We start from the raw sequence: 24,686 nt of genomic DNA on the forward strand, positions 1-24,686 counted from the left end.
AATGTTAAATTAATGCTGTATTTAAGTGCAATGTACTCTCCACAGCACAAGGCAAAAATAAAGGCTACCCCAGCCTGAAAAATTTCCAATCTAAAACCAGGTAGCAAAACTAGGCTTTCAGAGGGCCAGCAGCTTACAACAGCAAACACATGATGACAGTCATTGTGACAAAATGCTTGATGGGGGAGTGGTGGAAGGAAAAAAACCCACAAAACTATCTGATTGCTTTCACTAAATCTCTGTTGAAAGAGAGGTATGAAGTGTTTTGCTATCTAGACCATTAAAACTATTTCATGAGCGAAGGCCACTCTAAAAACAGTAAGACAAATTTGCTACTGATTAATAATAAAGCCATTCATTTTATTCTTCAAATCTAAAGTAATTACAAGCCAGAGCATGGCAAATGGATTTAGCAGAAGCCATTACGTAAGAAGAATCCTTTAAAGAAGAACAGTAATTTAAAAGACTGAACTGAATAATGAACTCTCCTGAACAACAATTACTATGAGATTGATTTATTGAAAGTGTATTTAATCATGCAAGAAATGTTTAAACTTTCCAAAATAGTTCAGGAAGACAGAGAAACCAATAGCAGAGTCAGTCCAACGTCCTCATTATAGTTGAGAAGCTGAAGCAGATGGAGAATTCATTTAGTTTGGAAGGATAAAGTACATCAATTTCTCTGAATCCACATTTCTAGTCAATTTGTTACAGTACCAGCTTCAACAATTAATGATCTCATTTTCGCATTTGTGCCTCCTTTTAAAAGATCTCAGTCTTTGTTTCCAAATGAGCTAAATGTCATAAAGGAAAACTTAACTCAAACATCACTTTAAACTCACATGCCTAAAGCCAAATGCTTCAGCAGTAGCCACAAAACCAAAGGTCAAATTCAGTCAGGTAAGTAGCCTGGTCAGTGTCTGGAAAAAAAAAAAAAAAGATCTGTCTTTCACCTGAGACACTTAAACTGCCCAGCCTGACTTCTACAGAGAAACGTTTTTTTGATCTGAATTACTTCAGCATTTTTTTCTTATGGTACCTGATGTTGATACATGAGATCACCACGGCTGAGGGTGCATTTCTAATGACAGGTTTCTCCTGTTCAGTTTAGACAAGGGCAGCCCATCATCATATCCAGTTCTGAGACCCACACCAGACAGTTAATACAGATAATATCATGTCTGTGCTTAAGAAACCCAGAGCTAGGAGAGAGGCTGTCTGTGAAGCATGTAGCGACCAGTCGTTATCAACAACCGGGCAGAGCAGAACTCTAACTCTTATTCAGTCAGACAGCTCAGAAACACCAAGTCTTTAGGACCAGGAACAGATCACCACAATATAAAAATGTCATGAAACTGAGGAGATGCAAGAATGCTACTAGCCCTCAACAGGTCACCTCAGGAGGCCTCCAAAATTCTGTAGCAGAGCTGCCGGGTGGGAACATCTTCCCCTGCGTCAGCCACACACTGAACCATTCCACACCTGGTACAAAACACAGACCAAGTCTGCTTCTCTCACCCCACAGCTGTATTTCTGTATTGACAGTGCCATCTCACAGACAGTCCTGCACCACTTGAGTGCAAAGGTTTAGGGCAAAAAGCCTGTCTAGCTCACATTCTACAGAGGCTGTTGCTGACTGTTTAAATGCTGCCTGTTGATTCTGGGTATTTTCACAACATGGACAAGGTAGCCAGCTTGTGCTCTAAGGCACAAGCTAGGATTAAACATAGAAAGCTCAGCCTCAAATGCATCTGCAGCCATTGATCCATTTGAACACTCAACATTACAACGTTTCACCTTGTTTTAGTTTAAAAGTTCATGAAAAATTCAAAATATCTTATTTACCCAACAGTCCTTGACGGATTTTTCTACATTTAAGTTCGTAAATACATACATTATTTAGCCAACACTGCAGTTATAGAATAGTATATAAATATTCAGGGGCTTTTTAATAAGTGCAGCTTTTTTTCAATATTCCTCAAGGGTTGCTTAGAAACATTTACTAGTAAGATACCTGAAATAACAGTAAGGAAAACACCTTCAAAGAGTGAAGCAGTTGGATAAAATGGGAGAAAGGGACAAAATACTACCTTTTTCATTCTCCTCACACACCTTCAAAGAAATTATGATGCACAAGAAGATATATAGTATGCATTCACATATGAAAAATAGAAAGGAAAAAACCTAAAACTGATAAGTCAAGGGAGCCAAGTTAAGAAATAAAAGAAAAATAATGATGGTCATTTCAAACCCTCCATTCATAACTTGTCAGAAACTAAACCATCAGGAACAGACTTAGCCAAAGTTGAACTCCCAAACTGTTACTGAGTCTTAAACAAATAGCTTGACTTTCAAAGGCACTATGTACAAGTTTCCTGCAAACAGAAAATTTGTCTTCACATTGAAATTTTCTTCTTGCCCTTTATTTTCTGTTAGGGGTGGGGAGGGTGAGAAACAAGGCAGGGACCCAGTTTTATATATATACATGCTTAACTATACTGTTAATTTCCATACCCCAGTTCTCTCTGACACTGTGTTGTCATTTTGAGTTCAGACTAACTGTCCTCTTGCAAACAGCTGCCATGGGGAGGGACACACACACAGGTATCTGCCAGGCAGGGACCACACATCGCACAAAATACATTGCCAAAGCCTCCTTGTGCAAGACTCTTTTTGTTTCTTCACTTGTGATGACAACCTGATGGGTCAGATTAAAAAAAGGAAAGGAAACAGAAGCGCATGTTTCTCTCCACATTTTCAGAAAAGCAAATTAAACATTACAGAGAAAAAGTATGACAGAAAAAGCAAGTAAATTCTGTACTCTGATACCTGCTTTTCTATCACTTTGTTCTTTGCATTAAGTAAAGCCAGCAACTATTTTTCTTCTGAAAAATACTACTAATTCCCCATTAACACAGTAAGATAGGAAAAGGAGAAAATATGTAAGTACTCTAATTTATGTATGCAAGACTAATGTAATGAACAGTACTATGGCAAAACTAAAAGCATTTTAAAGTCTCTAGATAATGCTTATAAAGCTCATTATTCTTCCAGCAAATTAATATTCTATGTCTCACTAACAATATCAGCAAATGAACTGTTTTAGTTAAATTAATATTCACGTTAACTGCATGCAAAATCAACTAATTAAGTAGTTCTATAATATTAAGGACATATGTAAACAGAGTCTGTGATCAATTTTAAGACTAACCAAGTAAATCACATGGGATTTGCCATATGAACTTGGCTTGGTCTTCAGCAACCTAGTCTACTGGGAGGTGTCCCTGGCCAGGGGCGTTGGATCTAGATGGTCTTTAAAGGCCCTTCCAGCCCAAACCATTCTGTAAGTCTATGTTCAATCAGAAATAATTCCAACAAAAAGCTTAACTAACCCAGGTACGTTCTAAATATACACAAAAACAGCAGTTTAGTAGGACTGATAAATTTAAATTTACAGAAAGAAGTTAGTAATAAACAATCTCTTCTTCTCTTTACTTGCCTATCCTTTGTCTACATAATGATAATTTAAGCAGAGCTTAGAAGTCAACAACCAATTTTTCAAATTTTTTTCAAAGTTTCCTCTACTCAATGAATAAATCTTTACAGACATGTTAAGATTGTTTCTTCTTCTTCATTTATGCAACATCACCAAATTTACATGAAAAAAATCCCCAATAGTGATAATAAGAAAAGCTAAAGACCACAACCTTATTTCTTTGGGCTCTGAAATAATAGTAGTATTTGTTTCTTAATAATCTCATTATTATACTTTTTTTCCTAAGACATCTATCATGACAGTACTGGGGCATCTTACAAAAGATATTTTCCTGATTGTTAAATTAAATCATATTTAGGACCTAAATTAATAATAGGTGCATGAAAATATGCTGGGGGGGGGAAGGAAAGCCAGCAGCTTTTCTATTAACAGCTCCTAGCAGAGCTGGAAAAACAGGCAGCACAAGTTGTCTAAGTGCATAATGTGCTGCACACTGCTCATCCCTTATTGTGAAAATGCAAATGAAACAAATTAGAAAAATGAAGTTGCAAGTCACACACTCCAAAGTCAATGCCAGAATTTAGATGGCCACTAGAAGCAGTTTAGTCACCCAGTGTGTATCCAGAAGACAAATATCAAGAGTGGATGTCGAGGAAGACACGGAGGGACGTAACACCCTTCTCACGAGCTTTGCCTCAAATTCTGCTTCAAAGTTTGGAGAGTGCTGGAATACACAGAACAGACACATCCCTGCCTCCACCAGCTGTCTCACAATCATCTGCCTCATCCTAGGCCAACTGCTGCCATCCTGGCTCCTCCTTAACCCTGACTGCTTATCCCAAACACTTCTGAACTCATCACTCACAGGCTTTTACTGCTTTCACATCAGCCATGTCCAGCCTAACCTCCTTTCCGAAGTCTTTCTTTCCAGCCAAGTTCTAGATCTCACTTTCTCAATACACACTCTCACATTTTTCCCTCTACCTCTTACTTAAATCTTTGCTTTCAGAAAATGATTTTTTCCCACCACTTTCTCGTCTTCACAGTTGTAAGATGCTTTCATTATGGAGGGCATCAAAAGAACAGGGGCATCTGTTATTGGATTTTCCAGTTCAGCTTAACTGGGCAAATTTTAATAACAGCAAGAGATGTCATCACAGCACGCGCACCTTAAAATCACTAAGCATCACATCTCCTAAGAACAACAGTACTAGAACTTTCCAGAAAAAAAGGCTTACAGGAGTTTCTTACAAGCAAAATAAAGTTTTGATCCTGTTTTGGTTTTGGAATTGTTTGAAACACTTTAGATCAAGCTTCTTCTGAAAGAAGACAGTTTCAAGTGTTAAATGCCTTAAGAAAAACCAAGCCAAAACACCTACTTTTGTCCAAATTATAATATGACAGGTCTAACAATACTGCTTTAGGAAAAAGTTGTAGACCAGGCAACTACTTGAAATCCCTAATTTTCCTTAATTCTGTAATAGTAAGTACTTGGCAATGCTAAGAGTAGGCTGGCCTATTTGTGGTTCATAGTGTGCTCATCAGGGTTGTCCTCCACTAGTGGAATGCCCTGGTAATAACTACTCAATTTTCGAAGTGTCAACTGCAATGGAAGGATAGAATATTAAATTTGCATGAAATTTTAGCTGCTGTTCCCTACCCAGATGATACTGACCAATTCCAAAGCAAATGTGAGCTTAGGCTGCAGACAGATACTGGATTTCAAACACTGCTAAGTTACTCAAAGTTTTGCAGTGAGTTCACTGCATATCACCCGTTTCCCCACCCCCCAAAGCTTCTGTAATAGTTCATCAGCAATGAGTTCTAACAGAGGGGTCCTCACAGCTTCTTGGGGGAAAAAAATAATCAACCACAGCAAAATAAAGACAGACTTGCTTCAAAGTAGGAATTTCAAGCACCAAACAATATCTGCAAGAATCTCAATAAGAAAAAAAAAAAAAAGAAAATCAACAAAATACATGTTGCCAAAAAAAAAACAAATTGCCCATGCTAAATGAATTAAACCTTTACCAAGTTGAAATTACACTTCACTGGATATCTGCAGTTATATCAGAAGCACCAATTTATTACCACAGGATAATTTTTAAATACTGGGATAGCTTGAAGATGTTTTCTTATGGTATTATATCCCTGATATCTTATTTGCAAGTGAACTCCACAATCCAGAAGAACTTGAAGAATTTCAAGTTGCTGTACTTGAAATGGCCATAATCTGTGTTCAAACTCAGCAAGTCATTTCTACTATTTCTTGTCCCTGCAACAAGCTTTAAAAAATTAACTGATCAGAGTTACGTTGAAAATCTTGAATCATTCATGTATGATAGGCAAGTATTGCGGTAGTTAAAATTATATTGTTTTAAATTATAACCTTGTTTTATATTTCTAGGTTTTACAAAGTTTTATGAAGTGTAAAATTGCATGCATTAACCTTCTGCCATGTCTACCAGACTTCTGGAAAAATATTCATGCCTGCGCAATCTATTTCTAGCAGAGGGAAAAAAAAACAAGAAAGAAATAAAGCCCACAAAACAAAAAAACAAGTAAGAATGTCTACTTCCCAGTAGCCAAATAAACCTTACATAAATTAGTAAAAGCTTTATGTGGATAAATTTTTAAAAAAATTAATCAGGAATATGCATCCCACCCACATTCATGAGCTGACTGAATACACAAGATGTAATACACAACAAAATACTGATTTAGTGAAATTAATGTAGAAGAGTTGCAGCCACAACTAATGGCTCTTGAATACATCAGATTTAATATTTTCCAGTAACTGTTCATGGCCAGCTAAGTTTGTTGATGCGTATATTATTTAGTACAAACAGGCAAAACTCTTTCTAACAATTTAAGTGCCACTGTGACACAAGGGATCTTCTGGGTCACCAAGGGCAATCCCCTGCTGGCAGAGACCACACATCACTGAGTGCCTATTGTAAGCCAAGCAAGTTCCATCAAAAAGAAACTGCTTTTTTTGTTAAGCCTCCCAGGGATAAACAGTGAAATAGGATTGCTTGAACTTTCCAGAACCTTCCTCGAACTTTAAGTTTGTGGATTGTTTATGTCCGTTTATTTCTGCTTCAACACTGGCTCATACCTTGAATAGCCCCTTTTTGCCTCAGCGTTGTCTCTCCCCTATTCACCCCACCACCATTCCAGTCATTATTCAAAAGCATACACAGACACACTTCAGTTTCTGCTCAGGAAACAGCTTCTCCAGGCCCCCCATCATCTCAAGCAGCCCTTCTCCTCAACTTCTGCCATTTTTATCTTGAACAAGGGATGACTCAGGACTGAAAACAGTACTGTATACAGGCTGTATCATGCTGCCTAAAAACAGCAAGCATTATTATCCTGCCTATTGGAAATACAGCTCCTGATGAACCACACACTAATTGCTGTTGCTGTAGTTGCAGCATCGTCTCTTCCACACCCTACTACAGTCAACCATCAGATCTCTGAGAAATTAAACAACAAAGCATCGACAGCAAAGATTTGGAAGAGAAACAAAGAAGAGATTTTTGGTAAAGGTCTGTAACACCACACCGAAGGAAAACTGCAGTTCCTGCAATGATACTGACTCTGCATGTGATATGTGATATTCCAAGATCGGGACTAAGCATATGGAGCTTAAAAAAATGCAAGTGACAGTCTGCAAGAAAAAAAGAATCAGCTGTTCATAAACAAACAAACAAACCCTACATCAAAACAAGTCAAAATTGGCTAAACCCCCTACTACATATATGTAGTTTATATGCCTTCAGTGTAGATTTTCTTTCTCTGGACACAGAGAGAAATGGAACACCATGCAAGTTTTAGACCTAAATTAAAGCCACCTAACAGAATTAAGTAAAAAAAATAAATCTATAATCATATTTTAATGCATAAATTCCTTATTGTCATTTTTAGTTGACAAATATCTATTTCATAGCAAAACAACATCATAGGAACAGCTGGATGGCAGTTTTAAGCTCAAATGAACCAGTGTCACATGCTGACAAGTCATCTCTCTGATTGCTTTTGAATGGCAGCACATGCAGATTTATTCTATGCCATAAATTAGAACAATTATTTCTCTGTAGTTCACTTTTTATTTCAGTGAGCCATTGCACATATTTTTAAAGGATATCTTCCCTTTCCTTGACGATAAGTTCATTCTGTTCCTCTAGCTGTCTGATCTTCTTCTCAAATGATTCCTGTTCAGCTTTCAGCCGTTCTTCTGTCACCTCTTTTTCTTCACTCACCCTGAAAAGAATTTGAGAAAAATAAAATATATGCCCATAACCAGTGTCTGCCTTCCAATTCCTCACCACTTTGCAGGTAAATGCATAACACCCTCTCCACCCTTAAACAGGTTCGCTCCTCACAATGTTTATTTTATTATATTACAAGGGAGGATGCATATGACTTTATGCAATACATCATTTCTTCAAAGACACCAATCTCAGTAGAGTACATGCACATTAATGGGTAGCACGGAAGAACAAAGTAAGGACCTGAACCCACTATTAGCTTTTGCAGCCTGATTCCCTGCAGCCATAATGAAGACTCACTGGGATCCTTGCAAGCCCAGGGCATGAAGACAGAAAACTCAAATGGGAGACCTTAACTGACAAGACAGGAAGGAAATTGGAAAACTTTTCTATTTCTTAATCTATAAAGTAATCCTTCTTTCACATTTACTGGTCAAATATAAGTCCAGGAAAGAATCATTTTTCTTGTTAGTTTTCTCCAAACAAAACAGTTTGTCCTGTTCTGGGGATTTTAAAATATCGAGCTGCAGGAGTAAATTTTCCTTTCTGTCTGGGGCATGGCACCCTGTATCTTGCTGCTCAGTGTAAATAACTGGATCAAGATTAAAAGATGACAATGTGAGAAAGGTTTACAATGATCATTTATTCTGCACCTCAAGAGCAGGCTGTAAAAACAATTATTCTGGTATCACGTAGGCAAGAAGATCATTATGCACAGATCATCCTATGCTAAAAAACATGGCTTAGAAATCACGGTTCTATAAAAGCTCCACAAAAATATTAAGTAATGAGCTTAGACTAATAAATATTATTGCTCTGCACTTAGGCAATTTCTGTTGCTGAAGGCTCTTAAAGTTCAGTCTTTTATGATGATGAAACAGCTGCCACAGCACAGGTGACAGGAGACCAAAGCAGTATAACTTTTAAAAAACTTCAACTTCCTTTAAGTGGAACAATCACATAGGAAGAGGAAAGAGGAGAAAAAAAAAAAAAAAAAAAAAAATATATGAAATATACATATTATATATGGGGACCCCTGGTGGCCTAGTGGTTAGCATGCAGGACTCTCACTGCTGCGACCACGGGTTCGAATCCCAAGTCCCCCGGGCAGATGGTAGCTCGTTAGCCCTGTGAGGCCATCCATCTATGAGAAGGTCACTCTAAACAAACCTACGTCCTGAGGACCTCACTGCCATTGTCCAAGCTTGCTTGGCCCCGGCAGATGAACCTTAGGATTAAAGGGTGGGCTCAGTTCAGCGCAGGCTGTGTCTCACCTAAAAAATCCATTGCGCAGGCTGGAAAGGTAAAAGACCTTTCCCCAAATCTTCGTTCGCGAAGACTGGCCATTATTATTATTATATATTATATATATATTTATATCTATGCCTGGACTAAGCCTTTCACTCATCCCATCAGACTCACTGCCATTCTTGATAGAGAGCTCCAACAAAGGAGGACACATCCATTTGACATTATGGTGTTTCCCTTAAGAGGACACAGATTTGTTTTGATCTTCCAGAAGAAAAGCCATAAATACCACAACTGGGTCACTCCCCAGGGGTGAACTCTAGTATTCCCCAACTCTAAGATTAACCCACAGCCCTTCCCATATCAGCTTGAGAGGACTGCATGAAGTTGGAAACAATAGTACTGAAACTCACACTTCTTCTCTACAAACCTAGATGAAGACAAACAACAGATAACATACAATCAAATTCTTTAAATTGGGTTGGTTATAAAGCTTGGATCAAACTATTAATGGGAAAGTTTCTAAATTACAGGAAAAAAGTACATGGATTAAGTGTAAAAACATTCCACTATTCATATGCCCATGGTCTCATTTACAACGCTGGCCCTGGCCTGGGAAGGTGTGATGAGTTCAACCCATTCCTAAGCCCCTGGCCCTCCACTCTTGTGAGGGTTGTGCACAGCATTAAAAAAACAGCAAAGGGAACCAGCTTTATTAGCTCTGGATAAATACCAACACCTACACGATCCTTAGCTAAGCAGGCAACAAGCTTTTGAAAAATATCTACCACACATCTTTCTTTGCCCCCTGATGCAGTAACAGCTACAGCACACATGCCACAGGCTGCAGACCCAGGCTTTAGCAACTAACCACAAGTTCTCGAGCCATTAGATGACTACAGAATATATGACCTTCCTTCACATTATCAGTGAAAGATGCAAAAATTAAAAAAAAGAAAATCATTTAGACAGACACAATGAAGACAGCTGTGACCATGTGAATGAAAGACAAGAAGTAAAGGAGCAGGGAAGGGAATTGGAAAGGAAAGAGAGGACATGTATCATCTCCAGGACACTCTGTAAGGAAGGAAGCTTGCTTACTAACTGCAGGAGTGATGCTACATGAGAAAAAGGTTTGGGACAACTGAAACACTGGGTTATGCTAGCATCCAATAACACTAAACTCAAACATAAGAAAATAAGGTGAGAAAGAACAGAGCACTAGAGAAATCAGACTAAACCTAGCAGGTTTTACTCATCTCTGGATTCTGTGATTTGCTGCTTGTATCAGTGTGCATCACATTCACGTGCTGTGTTTGTATTTAACACAGATCACAGCAAGTTGTCACACTCCCAGACACATGAATATATTGTGCCACATATCTTATGCAGTAAATGACTGAGAACAGTAAGTGATCTTAGAAGAAATGTGGCAGTACGTGTTTATGTATCACAAAGCAGGAGACAGCCCATAAAGGGCAGGCAAGATACAGAAGACAGTCACTCACAGGAGGTGGCAAAAGGAGTAGAGAAAAGGAATACAAGAATGTCATCAGATTATGCTGGATTTATGTCACTTCCTATAAATAGCTCAGTGAGATGTTTTTATATACTTATTTCTTTGCCTTCTGGCAGTAAAGAACAGATGATTTTTAGCAGAAGGAGGAAGGACTCCACTGATGCCATACAAAAACATTACAAGGCTCATATGCTCCTCAAAAGGATTTTCACCCACTATTCATCCCCTTGGGTCAGAAAAGAACCATGAAAGAATGAAGGCACCACAACTACAAAGGGTACAACTGCTCCACTGGGCAACATGCAGGTGTTCAGCTCCATTGTTTTTGTTTCCAGGATCAAGTAGAGGCCTGATGACAAAGATGACAAATCAGCAGAACTCATCTTCCCATTTAGTGTCTGAAGCATTTTGTTGCACACAATTCACACTGACCCACCTTGTGTCATAGGATATGCACCATCTTGTTTCAAGATTTGTTTTAAATTTGACAGCTTACATGAATTCAATATAATAAATTCATAGTAAAATTCAAAGCTTACATAATTCTAGATGCACTTAAATCAATATTTTAATTTCATTTTACAGGAGCCTCTGTAGAAAAAGAAAAACTCATAACACAGATATATTGACAAAAAAACCTCCTAGGACATCAGCCTGAGGGTTAAAATTAATTCCTAGTTCACCAGTTCCAATTACTGTGCTGTGCTACCAAGTCCACTGCTGATACCAGTGTTTCTGTCTGATCTAAAGAAGGAATTGATCAACAAGTTTACTGGTGACACTGACTCATTCCACTGAGTAAGCAGGATTGATGCTCTCCAGGTGGAATTTCTGAAGCACTGCACAAGTCAACAGCACTTCAAGTTTTATTTGTTTAATGAAAAACTGACACGCACAAGAAAGAGCCGCGATAATACTCACATCAACACTACACTAGGGACAGAACTCAAAAGAACTCTTCCTGACTGAAGGCACTTACAATCTTTAAAAATGAAGAGTTTTAAAAATGTTAAAAAAAAAAAAAGAGCTTTTACCAAGAGAAATATGAAATGCATTAAGAACTGTGGCTCAGCAAATTAAGACAGAAGACAAAACAAACAAAAAGCAGAGATACAAACACTGGAAACTTCACTGATCAGTCCTATACTCTTTGGGAACACTTATCTTTTAGGAAACACTAACCTGGTATTCATCTGCCAACTAGCTAGCAAAGATGAAAACATTTTGATGACCATTTTTGAAAACTACAAGTTTTTAAATTTCAAGCAAAGAGTGGCATCTGAAACAGACAAGTCCATCACAGGAGTCAAAAATCAAGCAAGGACCAAGATAAGGGCATCATGCAAAGTCCAGCGCACATGGATACCATGGAATGAAACCAGCTATCCTGACTGAAAGACGCACTCCAGAAAGGCAAAAACAGAATTTCCCATGCCAGAATTGTGCCTCTGGCACAACTGAGCAATAAAGTGACTTTTAATACAAGCACTCCAGGAAGAGAGAATGGCAGTATTTTTTGTCCAAGGACAATGTTCACAAATCTCATACATTTTACTCCACTATCATGGGCAGTTTGTACAAATTAAAAAAAAAAATTAACAAAAAAAAAATGGTCCCAAAACCTAATTGAAATTGCTGCACAATGGATAAATTTTATGATATGCATCTTGCAAAATACAAAACTAGATCTCACAGCATGAATTTATAGCTACAAATGACTTTTTAAGCACAAAAGGTAAGTGTGATTGGTGATACAATAATCCTGGGCATGCTTTTCCTATCAACACAAAGCCATTTGCCAGACAAGCTTAGGGATATCTCATTTGCAGTCTCACTGCCTGACCAATTAAGAGAACTGAAGCACAATATTGCTCCTAAAGTAACATACAAAAAACAAAAAAGAAAAGATCTTGAGGTTAAAGCCAGGTAACAATTTGGTTAAATATGAAGTAGTGTAACCGAGGAGAGAAGGCAACCCAAGAGGCCAAACACTAGAGATTTGTAATATGGGTTTCCACAGGCAAGTTGTCCTTCAAAGATCCTGGAAGAAAAACACTTAAACAGCAGATATATGCTACAATAGTTTTACTGTCCTCCTTTGTAATGGTTTCCAGTTCTGTAACCAAATTAACCTTCTGTTTTGATTCCCATTTTCACCTTTTGTTGGAAAATTTCAATTTTAGTTGGTCGATTTCATCTTATCAGGATAAAAAGTCCTGATAAAAGCAATGGCAGTGGAAAAGACTGGCATCCCAGACTGCTAGCATCCTACAAAAGGGTTTAGGAATCCAAGGTCTTGGGAAGGAGGAAGCATCTTCTCAGTAAGGGTCAAATGCATGTCTGAAGGCTGTTTGGTAGCTGCCAGTTACAGGTCATCCTGGGTATGCCCAGTGATCTCAGCCAGAAAGACACTAACAGGATAGCAAGAACTGTCTTGTATCTCATTTGGAAAGGGCAATCACTCCCTCCCACGGGTGAATAAGGGCATTACGATTCCTTTCTACCTAAATTGCTTTAGAAGATTTATTTGCAAAGACAACAGGGAGCCAGCTTTCTCCATGTTTATCTTATCTGAAGAAAGAAAGAATATAAAGTAGCTAAATACCAATTTTCACCACTAAAGACAAAAATTAAACTTTCACGAACCATTCTCTGTCACTTAAGTCCAGGCCTCTGCTCACTCTAAAGCAAATTGCATATGTGAGCTGTACAGGTATGTGAACTGTGCAGGCAGGGAAGAAGCATTTGTGATACACCTGTCATACTAGGAGCCCCAAAGTCACAGAACTATGGCTATGGGTATGGCCTGTATCAGTTAGGAGTGAAGGGAATGCTTGCAAGCACACACACATTCACTCTCTGCAAAGAAATTTGAGATCCTCTCCATTCAGCCAAACGCTGCAACAGAGAGAGCTCTCAAAATCTGCATAACACTTGAAGTATTTCGCTCTAGAATACTTCATAATCATTCTCAGTGTGGTGTTTAGCAAATCCTTAACGCTCAGCAGTCAACTGGCCATGTCCCAGCAGACCCTGCACTGCTCCTTCTCAGAGAGGCTGATGTGTCCTGACACTGGCACAGAGAAAGAGTGTAAGGAACTTTCAGTGTCTTCACCACGTCACTGCTCATTTCATTACATAAGCTGATGACTGCTTCAGGAGTAGCCTGCTGTAATAAAAGCTCAGAGAAAGTCTTCCTTCCTCCTTTTTAAAAGGACTTGGCTTATAGGCAGAGATAAAAATTTGTTCTCACTGTGCCACCTTCACCACCATGACAGCAACACCTCACTGAAAACACGAAGGTGCCATGCTGATTGCTTTTGAAAATAAAGGCTGATCACACTCAAGAATTTACTCACAAAGCGTTTTGGCATTCATGGGCATGACTCATTCTACTCAGAAGCTCCTCTATAAACACAGTTTGAAAAGAATCTGCTGACACAATAAATAAAAAAGTTCAAATTTGCAACATTTGAGCATTTTAAACTTTGGAAGCAGTTTGTCTCTCTCATTTCACCTTAAAAGGGAAGACAGACTGTATACATTCAAAGAAAGGCGAGGTAATTGTTAGATTTACAGGTGGCAGCACAGATCAAAAACTACGACTATTTAGCCTAGAAAGGAGGATTAGAAAGGATACAGCTGAGTCGTTTCCTTTGACCCTGTCTCAAAATCCAATTTCATAAAGTTCCTAACAGCTAACGTAATGTCAGACACTGGAATCCCCAGCAGCAGAGCATTACAGCCCAGTAACTGACTTTTTTTTCAAAGAAAAGGATATATTAATGTATCTGGCATTAGAATTTACTCATACCAAGACAAAGTGTGACACTGCAGCGAATGGCACACATCGCTCACTGTTCAAAAGTGCAATGGGAGTAAGAGTTGGAGGAAGAGAAGTAAAAATTGGGAAGAGAAAGAAAAGTACATGAGCTCTCCTTGAGCAGTCACACAAGCCAGGAAAAGGCCACTAAGCCTGAACTGCTCAAGCAAGACCAGGTTGAAATTCGAGCCCAAGAGTTCATCGTATTTTGCAACTGGTTTCCACACAGACAGAATTTTACCACTTTACAACAGCCTTCATGCAGCCACTTACTGACCAATCTATTTCTGTCCACCTCCCTGCGTCAAACCTGCACAAATTAGTCTCAACTACCCTCTTTTTCATTCATAAATTGTAGCAAAATAAGGAACAGTGAGGTATAGCCCTGGTCAAGTGAGACCTTTATTATTCCAAGTATTTACTGCAGGTCAGTCTTCCTGGAAAACTTTCAGCTTTCTGCTGGTCCTTTTTCTTCTCTGAAATAGCAGAGAATGTTCTAATGCATGTAAGAGCACTCCATCATGGTACAACTAAGGATGAAAATTATGGAGAGTTTTAAAAAAGTGACGAGGTGAGCTGAATTAAAGTTCAACTTCCCTATTACTCTGCAAAGGACTTTTAATTACATCCAATAAAAATATGATTAGGTTTAAAAATAAAAGAGAACTAAGTATAAAATAATAGTGTTCCACTAATTTTACTTTTCAAAATTAATGTTGCTGCACCTTCTATTTTTCTTCAAAGAAATGTCAGGCAGAAATATCAAGCTGTCCTAAGGGAAAAATCACAGCATCTGAGATTTAAGAAGAATCCCATGCTCAAATGAATTAGTGTACTACTATTCACTAGAGAGCACTGTATTATGAGGAACAATGTAATAAAAGGCTTTTTTTAATATTAGAATATACCTCTATATATCAACAGTGGCAACAGTGTCCAAATAGCTCCAACATCTGACAATTTGGAACCAGGCTTCTCAGCAATCTACTCTTTATGACAGTCTTAACTATACATTTTCTAACACGAGATATGATAAAATAGAGTTGCAAGCATGAAGAACTTCAGAAATTACTGAAATACTGTATGGCAAGAAATCCTATATTAGTACAAATTATTAGCAGGTAAAATGGTCCACTGGATGAGGATAATCAGAGACAAAATATTCCTAGCTGCACCAGAGAGTTATTGCATGACCTTGAGCAAGTAACTTAATTTCTCTGTCCAAATTTTCCTATATAAAAAGAAAAGGGACAGTAATGCTTGCCAATTACTGCACAGGCATATGAAATCTATGGCAAAAAGCATTTCATTAATATCAGAGAACCTGCATTCTGTTAAAAAAAAATTTGCCTTTAAAAATTCTACATATGGACACTAACTTTTAGCCCAAAGGACCTGAGAGCATCCAACGATACTTCCCCCACTGATGTCGTGCCAAAGACTGACAAAGGCCCACGTGGTCCTCCTCATTCTTACAGCCACCATGTAAGAAGTGGATTTCCAGATATTCCGAGTTGTTAGGGACAGAGAGCAGGACTAAAATGTCCTCACTCAAATTCAACCCATCTTTTATCTTTGTGAATGTAACCAGCACTAGAACGAAACCAAAAAAGGCTTTTGCTAAAGCTGAGAAATTTGCACTACTTGAGCCTCTCCTTTCAAAGAATAGGTAGAACCTGAAGAAATTAATCAAAGGAAAAGTTTGGCTAGATAAGTAGAAGTTACACAGGTAAATACTGATCAACATGTTTCAGCCATTAAGATCAGCAATCCACCTTTAACATGGCATCCCATATAAAAGCTTTCCCCCGACAAATATCAAGCACTACAAAGTTTCATAGCAACAGTTTGCCATTTCCAAAAGCAGCATGTTTTTATTTAAAGCACGTGATACATGCAACAAACAAAATCCTAGGCTTGTGATTAGGTTTATATGGATGAACTATTGCTGGTCATTAAACTTTGGCTTTTGTTTTAAATATATATTTAGGGGTCACAAAGCAAGAAAAAACCAATCAGTCTGTTTCATTGTTCACATCTCTTGCAGCAAGAAAAATTACCTTATGCAAATATTCAGTATCATAATGCAGTTTTACATTGCTTGATGTTAATTAGAGGAATGACTCTTTTTAAACATAATGCATTTTCAGGTGATGCTTCTTCTTACCTGGCAAGTTCTTTAATTAAGTTTGCAATGCGTCTCTTGTCCTCAGGACACAAATCCTTTAAAGAAGCACTCTTCATTCCTCCTTCATTAGTGACCTGAAAATTTGAAATAACACTTTAGAAAGTACCGTTTAAAAGAAAACAAATATTTCATAAGATATTAAAAGCATTTCAAGACCTAATAATTACAAGCTGAAAGTAGATCAATTCCAACTAGAAATAAAATTTGTATTTTTTAAAAACGTAAGTACATTTCAGTAAAACAAATTGCCAAATTGTGAAGAATTATTTTAAGAGTCTTTTAATTCAAACGCAAGCTGCTAGCTTCAATACTAAACATGCTGGGTAAAGTTGTAAGACGTGCACTATTCATTGATTCACAGTAGATAAAGGGAAGTAGGTTCTAATACTTGGGAATCTAGTGCAGTGATATCCAAATCCAAGTTCAAACTTTATTACCATAGAGAGTAGAGAATGAGAAAAATATATCCTGCCTCAGAGTTTATGACCAAAGCATACAAAACAGCAAAGTATTGCTGTAGACAGTAAGTCCTTATTTCATTTTGCTAATACAACAGGAAAGTCCAGACCCTTTCACACATCGCTACTGTTTGGTCCTAATGGCTTTTTTGCTACCACCGTAGTTAATACCTGCCTGTTACAGGGCTGTAAGAGACCCCAGCACTTCAGGCCTTTAATGCATTCCTGTAACACGCAGAGAACCGCTGCTCTTGCTACCAGTGCCCACCAGAGGGCCCGCACTGCTGCCCGCGCACCGCTGAGGGCACCGCATTCCCTACCTCGGGGTGCTTCCGAGCAGGAAAGGTTCTAAATTGGTTTTATTTATCAAAAATTTCTGTGATCGGGGGAGGCGGTCCTGCAGTCCTCGTGGAAGGCACGAGATGCGAATCCCAGGATAAACGCAGCAATAAGAGCTATGCTATTCTGCCCAAGATTTTGACAAGTTTCAGTGTCTCTGCTCAATCTGATTTATTTCGGTTTAGACTTTTACAAATCTACAAATATTACAAACCTCCCCAGCTCAACTTGAGATAAAAGAATGCTACCGAATGCCCCGCGGTTTGGCCAAGTTAACACAACAGAGCACAAAAAGCATGCACAGCCAACGCTGGGCTTCTCCCCTCTCATTAGCAGTAACAGCAGCTGATCTAGGCACACCACAGAGGAAGTGACCCCTTTCACTCTCAGCTAATTGCTTCTTAAACAGTAGCTTAAAACAATTAAAGAACAATGTCCACTACTAAAAGAGGTGATGTTTTTTATACAGACTCATGGTTACCCACCTGACCCTTCAGTACACTCTTATTTTGACTTCAATGTACTTTCCCCAGGTCAGGGGAAGGAGTCTCACAAGGCAAATTTTAACACCTTTCAGGGGGACATTTAATTTCCGTTTCCTTCCTAAACATATGCTGCTTACAGTCATACAAATGAAGAGACAATGTCTTTAACTTAACTGAATTCAACTACAGTACCTTTGAAGGAATTTCACTTTCCACACAAAAAATGTCTGACTTTTTTATTTCAGCAGCCAGATGATGGAACTTCTTTAAGAAAAACAAAAAGTTACGGGACAATTTTCACTCAAAAAGAGAGACAGGAGCTTGATCACATTAGCGAAGGAGATTTTAACAGAAGGTACCTCAAACTATTACCCAAACCAATGTGCATACTGCCAGACTAACATTTGTGGGATATAGAGGAAAATCACTTTTTTATATCACCCACAGGTATGCAGAGGTAGCACAATACAAATTCTCAGAGGCAGACTTGTACCATAACACGTCAAAAAGAAGCTGTGGCATCATGCACAGCAACAGCTCAACCATCAAAACAAGACGAAAAAGGAAATAGAAGCCAAGACTGTATTGTCTCCTCTACCCAGATTTCTGTCCTTTCTTCACAGTTCAGGACAGAAGGTAGTTTTGTAACTCAGTATTTGTAAGATACTGTCCACACCTTGGAAGGTGACAATCTGCCTGACAAAATCACATGGAATCACAGGATGTTTAAGGTTGTAAGGGACCACAGCAGCTCATCTACTCCAGCCTACTCCACATTGCCCAGGATTATGTCCAGGCCAGGCTGGATAGGGCTCTGAGCAGCCTGGACTAGCAGAAGGTGTCCCTGTCCATGGCAGAAGGGGTTGCACTAGATGATCTTTAGGGTCCCTTCCAACTTAAAACCATTTTATGATTCTTTGTTAAAGTAAAGCCATCAGCTCTCCCTAGACATGCACACAACATCTGGCAGAAAATGAGTTGTGGTGGTGATGAAAACTCCACGCAAAAGGAGTTTTTTCTTCCATAACAAGTGAGACACATTTGTTCCATTTGTTTCAAGTAATTTAGAGCTTATCTTTAGAGTACAAAGTTTCCATGAGGATTTGGCAAGGTAAGAGAAAAAAAGAAGGTTAAAAAAGACAGAAAAGAAACAGAGTTTTGAACGCATTTAATTGTCAATATCATAAAAGCACGAGTCACCAATTAAGATTTCATGTATCAGGCATTATATAAAAAAATACACAAAAATCCATTCATACTGCAACGGCTTTCAAAAAGAAAAAGGAGTAAAAACTCTCTAAACAACAAGTAATGCAATCAACACACCATTCAACAAAACAGATTTTAATGTGACATATTGAAGGCATCTATGAGGCAGCAGGCTTGTAGATACTTATGAAGAGATGCTTCTACATAAAGACTCTGCATAATGGGGGCTATTTGTGGAATTTATCTGCATGTCACTTAACAGCATCATTTGCAAAGCAGAGGTACATGCCAGCCTCCTAAAAGCAAGTACTGATAAACAGAGAAACGGAAAGGGATAAGTCCAGGAAGGCCTTAAAAATTAATACCGGTGTCACACTGAAGGATTCAAAAAGCAATGACACTGTCAAAGCAACGAGAACTGAGTGATCTGTCTTCACATCAGAGTTTTGAACATACATGTGAGGCACAGCATCCACTCAGTGCACAGAAGACTGGGAAGGACATCTTAGTCCAGATGGAGAACAAGATCTAACTGCATGATAATACAACAATGATGCAGAGCAGTCCAAGGTTTCAGATCCTGCCTGTAAGTGGAAGGACGCCAAACCCTAGTGATTTACAGATGAATACTAGGAAAGACTTAACAGTACTCAAATAACTTAAACAGTCATTGCACTATACAAACCATGTTAGAAAAATGGCATCTCTCAACAGGTTTCTGAATATCACAGTATCTACCACAACACAGAATAACCTTCCAAAAAAACCCCATAGCTTTGTAATTTCTAATGCAACTGTAGGAAAAGTGTCACCTATTCTCACAGGAGGAGACCACACAATTTGAAGCAGAACCAAACACAGTGTCAATGGACAAAGCTACTTCTGCTACTCACATGCATTTTGAACTTCTACATCAAAAACAGAAGGTGATTTTACCCTACTAACATGAGCAGCCACAGTGAAAAGGTCTCTAGAAAGAGTTTTATAGGTCTTGTTTCTAAATGATATGACTACAGCAATGAAACTGAGTAGATTAAACACAACTTCTGGCATGTTTGCTCAGTAAAATACAGGTTAGATGCTATCCAAGACTACATTCACTGTCTCTCTACAAAGACACACATAGAAATATATATAATCTCTTTTACATAGCTCCAGTTACACACAAATTACATAAATTAGCACATTCAGCCTTTGTTTTCTTTAGGTGACAAATTCTGTCAGCAAGCCACCATGTAAGTGGGCAAAAAGTATAAGAGATTGTAAAAATAAAAGTATTCTAACGCTGTGTAAGAGTTTTCAATCTAAATATAAAATCTGACATTTTTCTACTAAGTCTTAAGAGCAATAAAAATTTGCCTTTACTGACCTGCTGCCCTGTCAGATCTCCCACACTTCTATCCGGATCCATGGAAACAGAAGCAACAGCTACAGGCACCTTGAGTTCAGTTTGACTTGTCTGATATTTTGGCAAACAGCTTGTTTTTAAATTTCCTTTTGTAGACACTCCTGTAAATGAAAGACAAGCAGAACACACAGATTACAAAGTGAGAAGAGACCCTTCTCTTGCCTCATACAACAGGACTTCCACAAAGGCATCTTTGCCTTAGCAGCTCTTTCTGAAAAGAATGAGCACATCGGGTATGTGTTTGCAGTTCCCCCCAGCCTCTCACCCCGCACAAAATTTCATTAAGATTAATGTATCAGCAGAAAAAGAGGTCCATGGCACTGAATTGCACGCAGCCACAAAGAGCAACAAAGTAAATTCTGAAAGGCACATCTTCTGATGGAGGTTCAATGCAAAAAACCCTGTTTGTTTAAGATGCAAAGGCATAAAATCGAGCTTCTCCTTTGACACTCAAAGACAAAAAGGAACCAAGCAGTACTGCTGCTAAAAGTACCACTCATATGATAAAATACCACTTTTCTGTTATACAACCAACCTACTGACTGCCCAGGCTAATTGTTCCTTTCAAGACCAGGAATATGAGTAAGGCAACACTTCAGTGCACACTCCACAGATCATCTGTAAATAATTAGAATTAGTTCACCACTACCAACGGTGAGAATATGAAAGCACTGAAAATCCTGATGCCCACACTGATACTAACACTAAAACTGCCCAGGGCCAGATTAAAGCCTGTAGCTTCTTGGTACTGGTTTGAGTTTTGACTGTTCAGAAGTGCAGAAAGGTTTTGAACAAAAAATATTAATTTTATACTAGCAGATAGAATACATTTATTTGGGTAATGAATTTCAGAAGTGTACCAGAAACCCCAGTGAAAGAACTAAATTATAAGCTTTAACATCTCCATGCTCATACACAAAGGAAAACAATGTTCCTGTAATTCTCTTTCACAGAAGTGGAAGAGTATTTCCCAGAGTGAGTCGATTTACATCATTTAGGAACACTGCCTTCTTTCCAGGGCACAGAGTGTAACCATCTGACATCGCCTGGCTTGAACTATGCTAGTTACAAAACACACACAGTTTTTTAACAGAGCTATTTGGCTAGTAGTTTTCAAGGGTAACCATGCTACTCCAAACTAGAAAGCAGGATTCCTCAAAATTTATAACTGCTGGATGACACATACACAATTTTACCAGAGTTAATCATGCCCAGATATGTTTTCAGGACCTGGTGTCACTGTAAGAGCTGTGTTTGAAAACAATTAGAGAATTCTGAAGGGGAACTAAGAACACTCATCTTTTCCCCAGCGATGTATGCACGCTTGCACTCAGTAAATCAAGGTCAAAAGAACTAATAAAAAAACAAAAAATTACTTTTGCTTTACGTAATGAATCTTCATTTCAAGTGATATCTTCAAAATTTACAAAAGATCTCAATACCTCTAATGCTTCAATATTCTTTGGAGACCACATTAAAAATTCAGCTTAGCTTATAAATTGGATAAAACTATGCTGTACCTGCAACAGAAACAGCTCCCCTGAAACTATTCATTTTATACAGTATGCTTATCTAAGCAGCAGAGCATAAATCCTCTGTTGTAATCCTATATGTCCCATTACAACCTGTGATGACTCTCTACCTTACACACTTAAATACACAAACCACGTACCTGAAAAGACATTGCAAATTTTATCAGGGAAAAAAAACTTTGTTTACATCTATTAGAAGGTCATACCTGAAACAGGTATCATTGGCTCTTCTTCATCAGAAACTGCATGTGGCTTTGTTAAAGGTAATAAAAAGAGAGCAAGTTTGGCTCTTTAAACACAACTGTAAAAATAAGTATTTGGGCTCTTAATTTTAAAAGACAACAAACTGGTAACAAACACTGGGTGCAAGAAAAGCAAGGAAAACTTGATTAGAAAAGAACCACCATCACAGAGATTGCTAGAACAAAAGTCATTACTCCTTCTTCACTGTGCATTAACTTTCAGCCTTAAAGATTATCTTAGAGGTCACCTTCCAAAAGATCCCAGGGGCCAGCCTCACAAGTGTAATTACTAAGATAATGAAGTAATAATATTTATTTAAATTTAAACAGGTTATTGTTATATAAGGAACCTCTTTATGTGTAGGAGAGACAAATTCTGGAAGAGTGTATATATTAATATTGCAAGGAAATACATTTTGTACATTCTTATACATTGGATATTCTAAGAAACATAAAGGAGGATAAATGCAAAAGGTTTCAAAGGAAGTGGGTCATTCTCATCAGATCTTCACATGATCAGGAACAGATAAAAAAAATAGATAAAGCCTGAGGACTAATTTTCTTTAAGAAGTTTTAAGAACTTTCAAATATCCCAGAGCTTTAACTATTAAATTACTTGACTGCAGAAAACACTTAGAAATCAGAAAAAACAGGGCACCATATTATTTGTGTTATATCAGCAGTCACTGAACTTGAATCTCTCGCCTCCCAGAAGCCCCTAAAAATACAACTCAGGATGTAAACCATACTGCCTTCTTTAAAGGAGCAGTTTCATTTAGCTGAACATAATGATTGTTATTTTCATGTAAGTAACTAACACATTTGGTGGGGCTTAACCCCAGCCAGCAACTCAGTACCACATAGCTGCTCCCTCAATCCCTGTCCACTTCCCTGCCCCCCCCAAAGGGGAGGAAAAGCAGAGATAAAAGGTAAAGCTCGTGGGTGGAGATAAGAAAAGTTTAACTGAAACAAAATAAAACAGAATAGGATATTAATACAAATAATACTATTTGTAATGTAAAGGATAGAGGAATAAAATCCAAAAGAAACAAGGGATGCACAGTACAGTTGCTCACCACCTACTGACCAATGCCCAGCCTGCTCCCCAGCAGTGATCAGCCCCTCCCAGCCAACTCCCCCAGTTTATGTACTCAGCATGATGCTCCATGGTATGGAATATCCCTTTGGCCAGTTCAGGTCAGCTCTCCTGGCCACGCTCCCTCCCAGCTTCTTGTGCAGCTGGTCATTGGCAGAGCACGGGACACTGAAGTCCATGTTTTAGGGTAAGTGCTCCAAAACATCGGTGTGTTGTCAGCATTATTCTTGTACTAAATACAAAACACAGCACTGTACCAGGTACAAGACAGAAAATGAACTGTATCCCAGATGAAACATGGGCAATACGAAAGCAAAAAACAAAAGCAGGGGGCACAAAGTTCTGCCCCACTATCTTTTGTCTACACCCCTTTACTTTCCTCAACCTTCTGTGGCTGGGCAATTAACTCAATTACCTAATTTCTGTACTGTTTACAGATAAATGCAGATAAAGGCTTTGCAGTTGCCTTTGTACAATAAAGTCAAGTTATGAAAATATTTCAATCAACATATACTAACTCTTGACTTCACTAAAATTTGATTTTGAGATGGTGCTTAATTTAGTAGATTACCACACAGTGGAGAAAACTAGGAACAGTGTAGGAGCTTCCCCCTGTGGACAGCAACTTCAATCAACACTCAGTGTCCATCACAGAACTGGTACTCGACACACTGGAAGGGCTTGATCACACGCTCCCTTATGATCTTGTTGATGCCCTTTATCATTCATAAACAATTATCACTCATCAGTTTCACACCAGTTTGAAAATACATTCACTGAGTACTGCTGTCAAAGCCACCTCTCTCTACAAACACTGAGAGCACTTCTGTTCTCACCTGTGAGCTGCAGCCTGCTCTCTCAGAACACACTGAGAGCTCACAGCACAAACCAGGTGCGGAACCTGAACAAACCCTGAGAGAAAAGCACTGTGTGTGCCCTCTTTTCAAAACGCACCAAGGTAAGATCAAAAGTCCGAGCCTGGATCAAAGCCCAGCCCAAACAGCTGTGTCCCCCAGGACAGCAAACTGCAGGGCACTGAGGAGCGTGTCTTCAGCTCACACTGCTACAGGAAACAACAAACTTCAGCACAGGCAATTGCTTACTCAACTGACATATGGTTAATCTGTGTGTAAACACACGGCTATAGGAAATAAAAAGATTTGCCTAAACAACATTACGCTTTTAGAGCTGGTATTGGCAGCTGTTGTGGATAGATGCCTCGTAGCAGGAAGCAAAAATTAGTCAAAGATGTTGCTGTTACTCCCCCCAGCTACCAGGGCCACTCTCCTGTGAAGGTTCGCAGCCCAGTGCATTAGAATAACCCCAAGTTGGAGCAGGTTACCTCAATCAGTTGGACCAAAAATCGCGG

At 38.6% G+C, this 24,686-nt stretch overlaps 1 protein-coding gene across 4 annotated transcripts in view; it reads right to left on the reverse strand.

Annotated features, from left to right (window-relative positions):
• The window catches only part of KIAA1328 (KIAA1328 ortholog), a 171,144-nt gene that overhangs the window by 144,317 nt on the left and 2,141 nt on the right, over positions 1-24,686 (reverse strand). Inside the window, exons 2-5 of one of the 4 annotated variants that reach the window (XM_027671050.1) lie at positions 22,186-22,221; positions 20,409-20,548; positions 16,528-16,622; positions 7,647-7,762 (exon numbers count right to left, since the gene is read on the reverse strand). In XM_027671050.1, coding sequence (XP_027526851.1) covers positions 7,647-7,762; positions 16,528-16,622; positions 20,409-20,548; positions 22,186-22,221 — 387 coding nt within the window. Of the gene's footprint in view, positions 1-7,646; positions 7,763-16,527; positions 16,623-17,020; positions 17,179-20,408; positions 20,549-22,185; positions 22,222-24,686 lie in introns of those variants that run through there. The other 3 variants (XM_027671051.1, XM_027671052.1, XM_027671053.1) reach the window with 3 other exon arrangements.

The sequence above is a fragment of the Neopelma chrysocephalum genome, unplaced genomic scaffold (genome assembly GCF_003984885.1).
Source record: "Neopelma chrysocephalum unplaced genomic scaffold, ASM398488v2 Primary Assembly neopelma1_97027, whole genome shotgun sequence".
In the NCBI taxonomy this organism is placed as follows: Eukaryota; Metazoa; Chordata; class Aves; order Passeriformes; family Pipridae; genus Neopelma; species Neopelma chrysocephalum.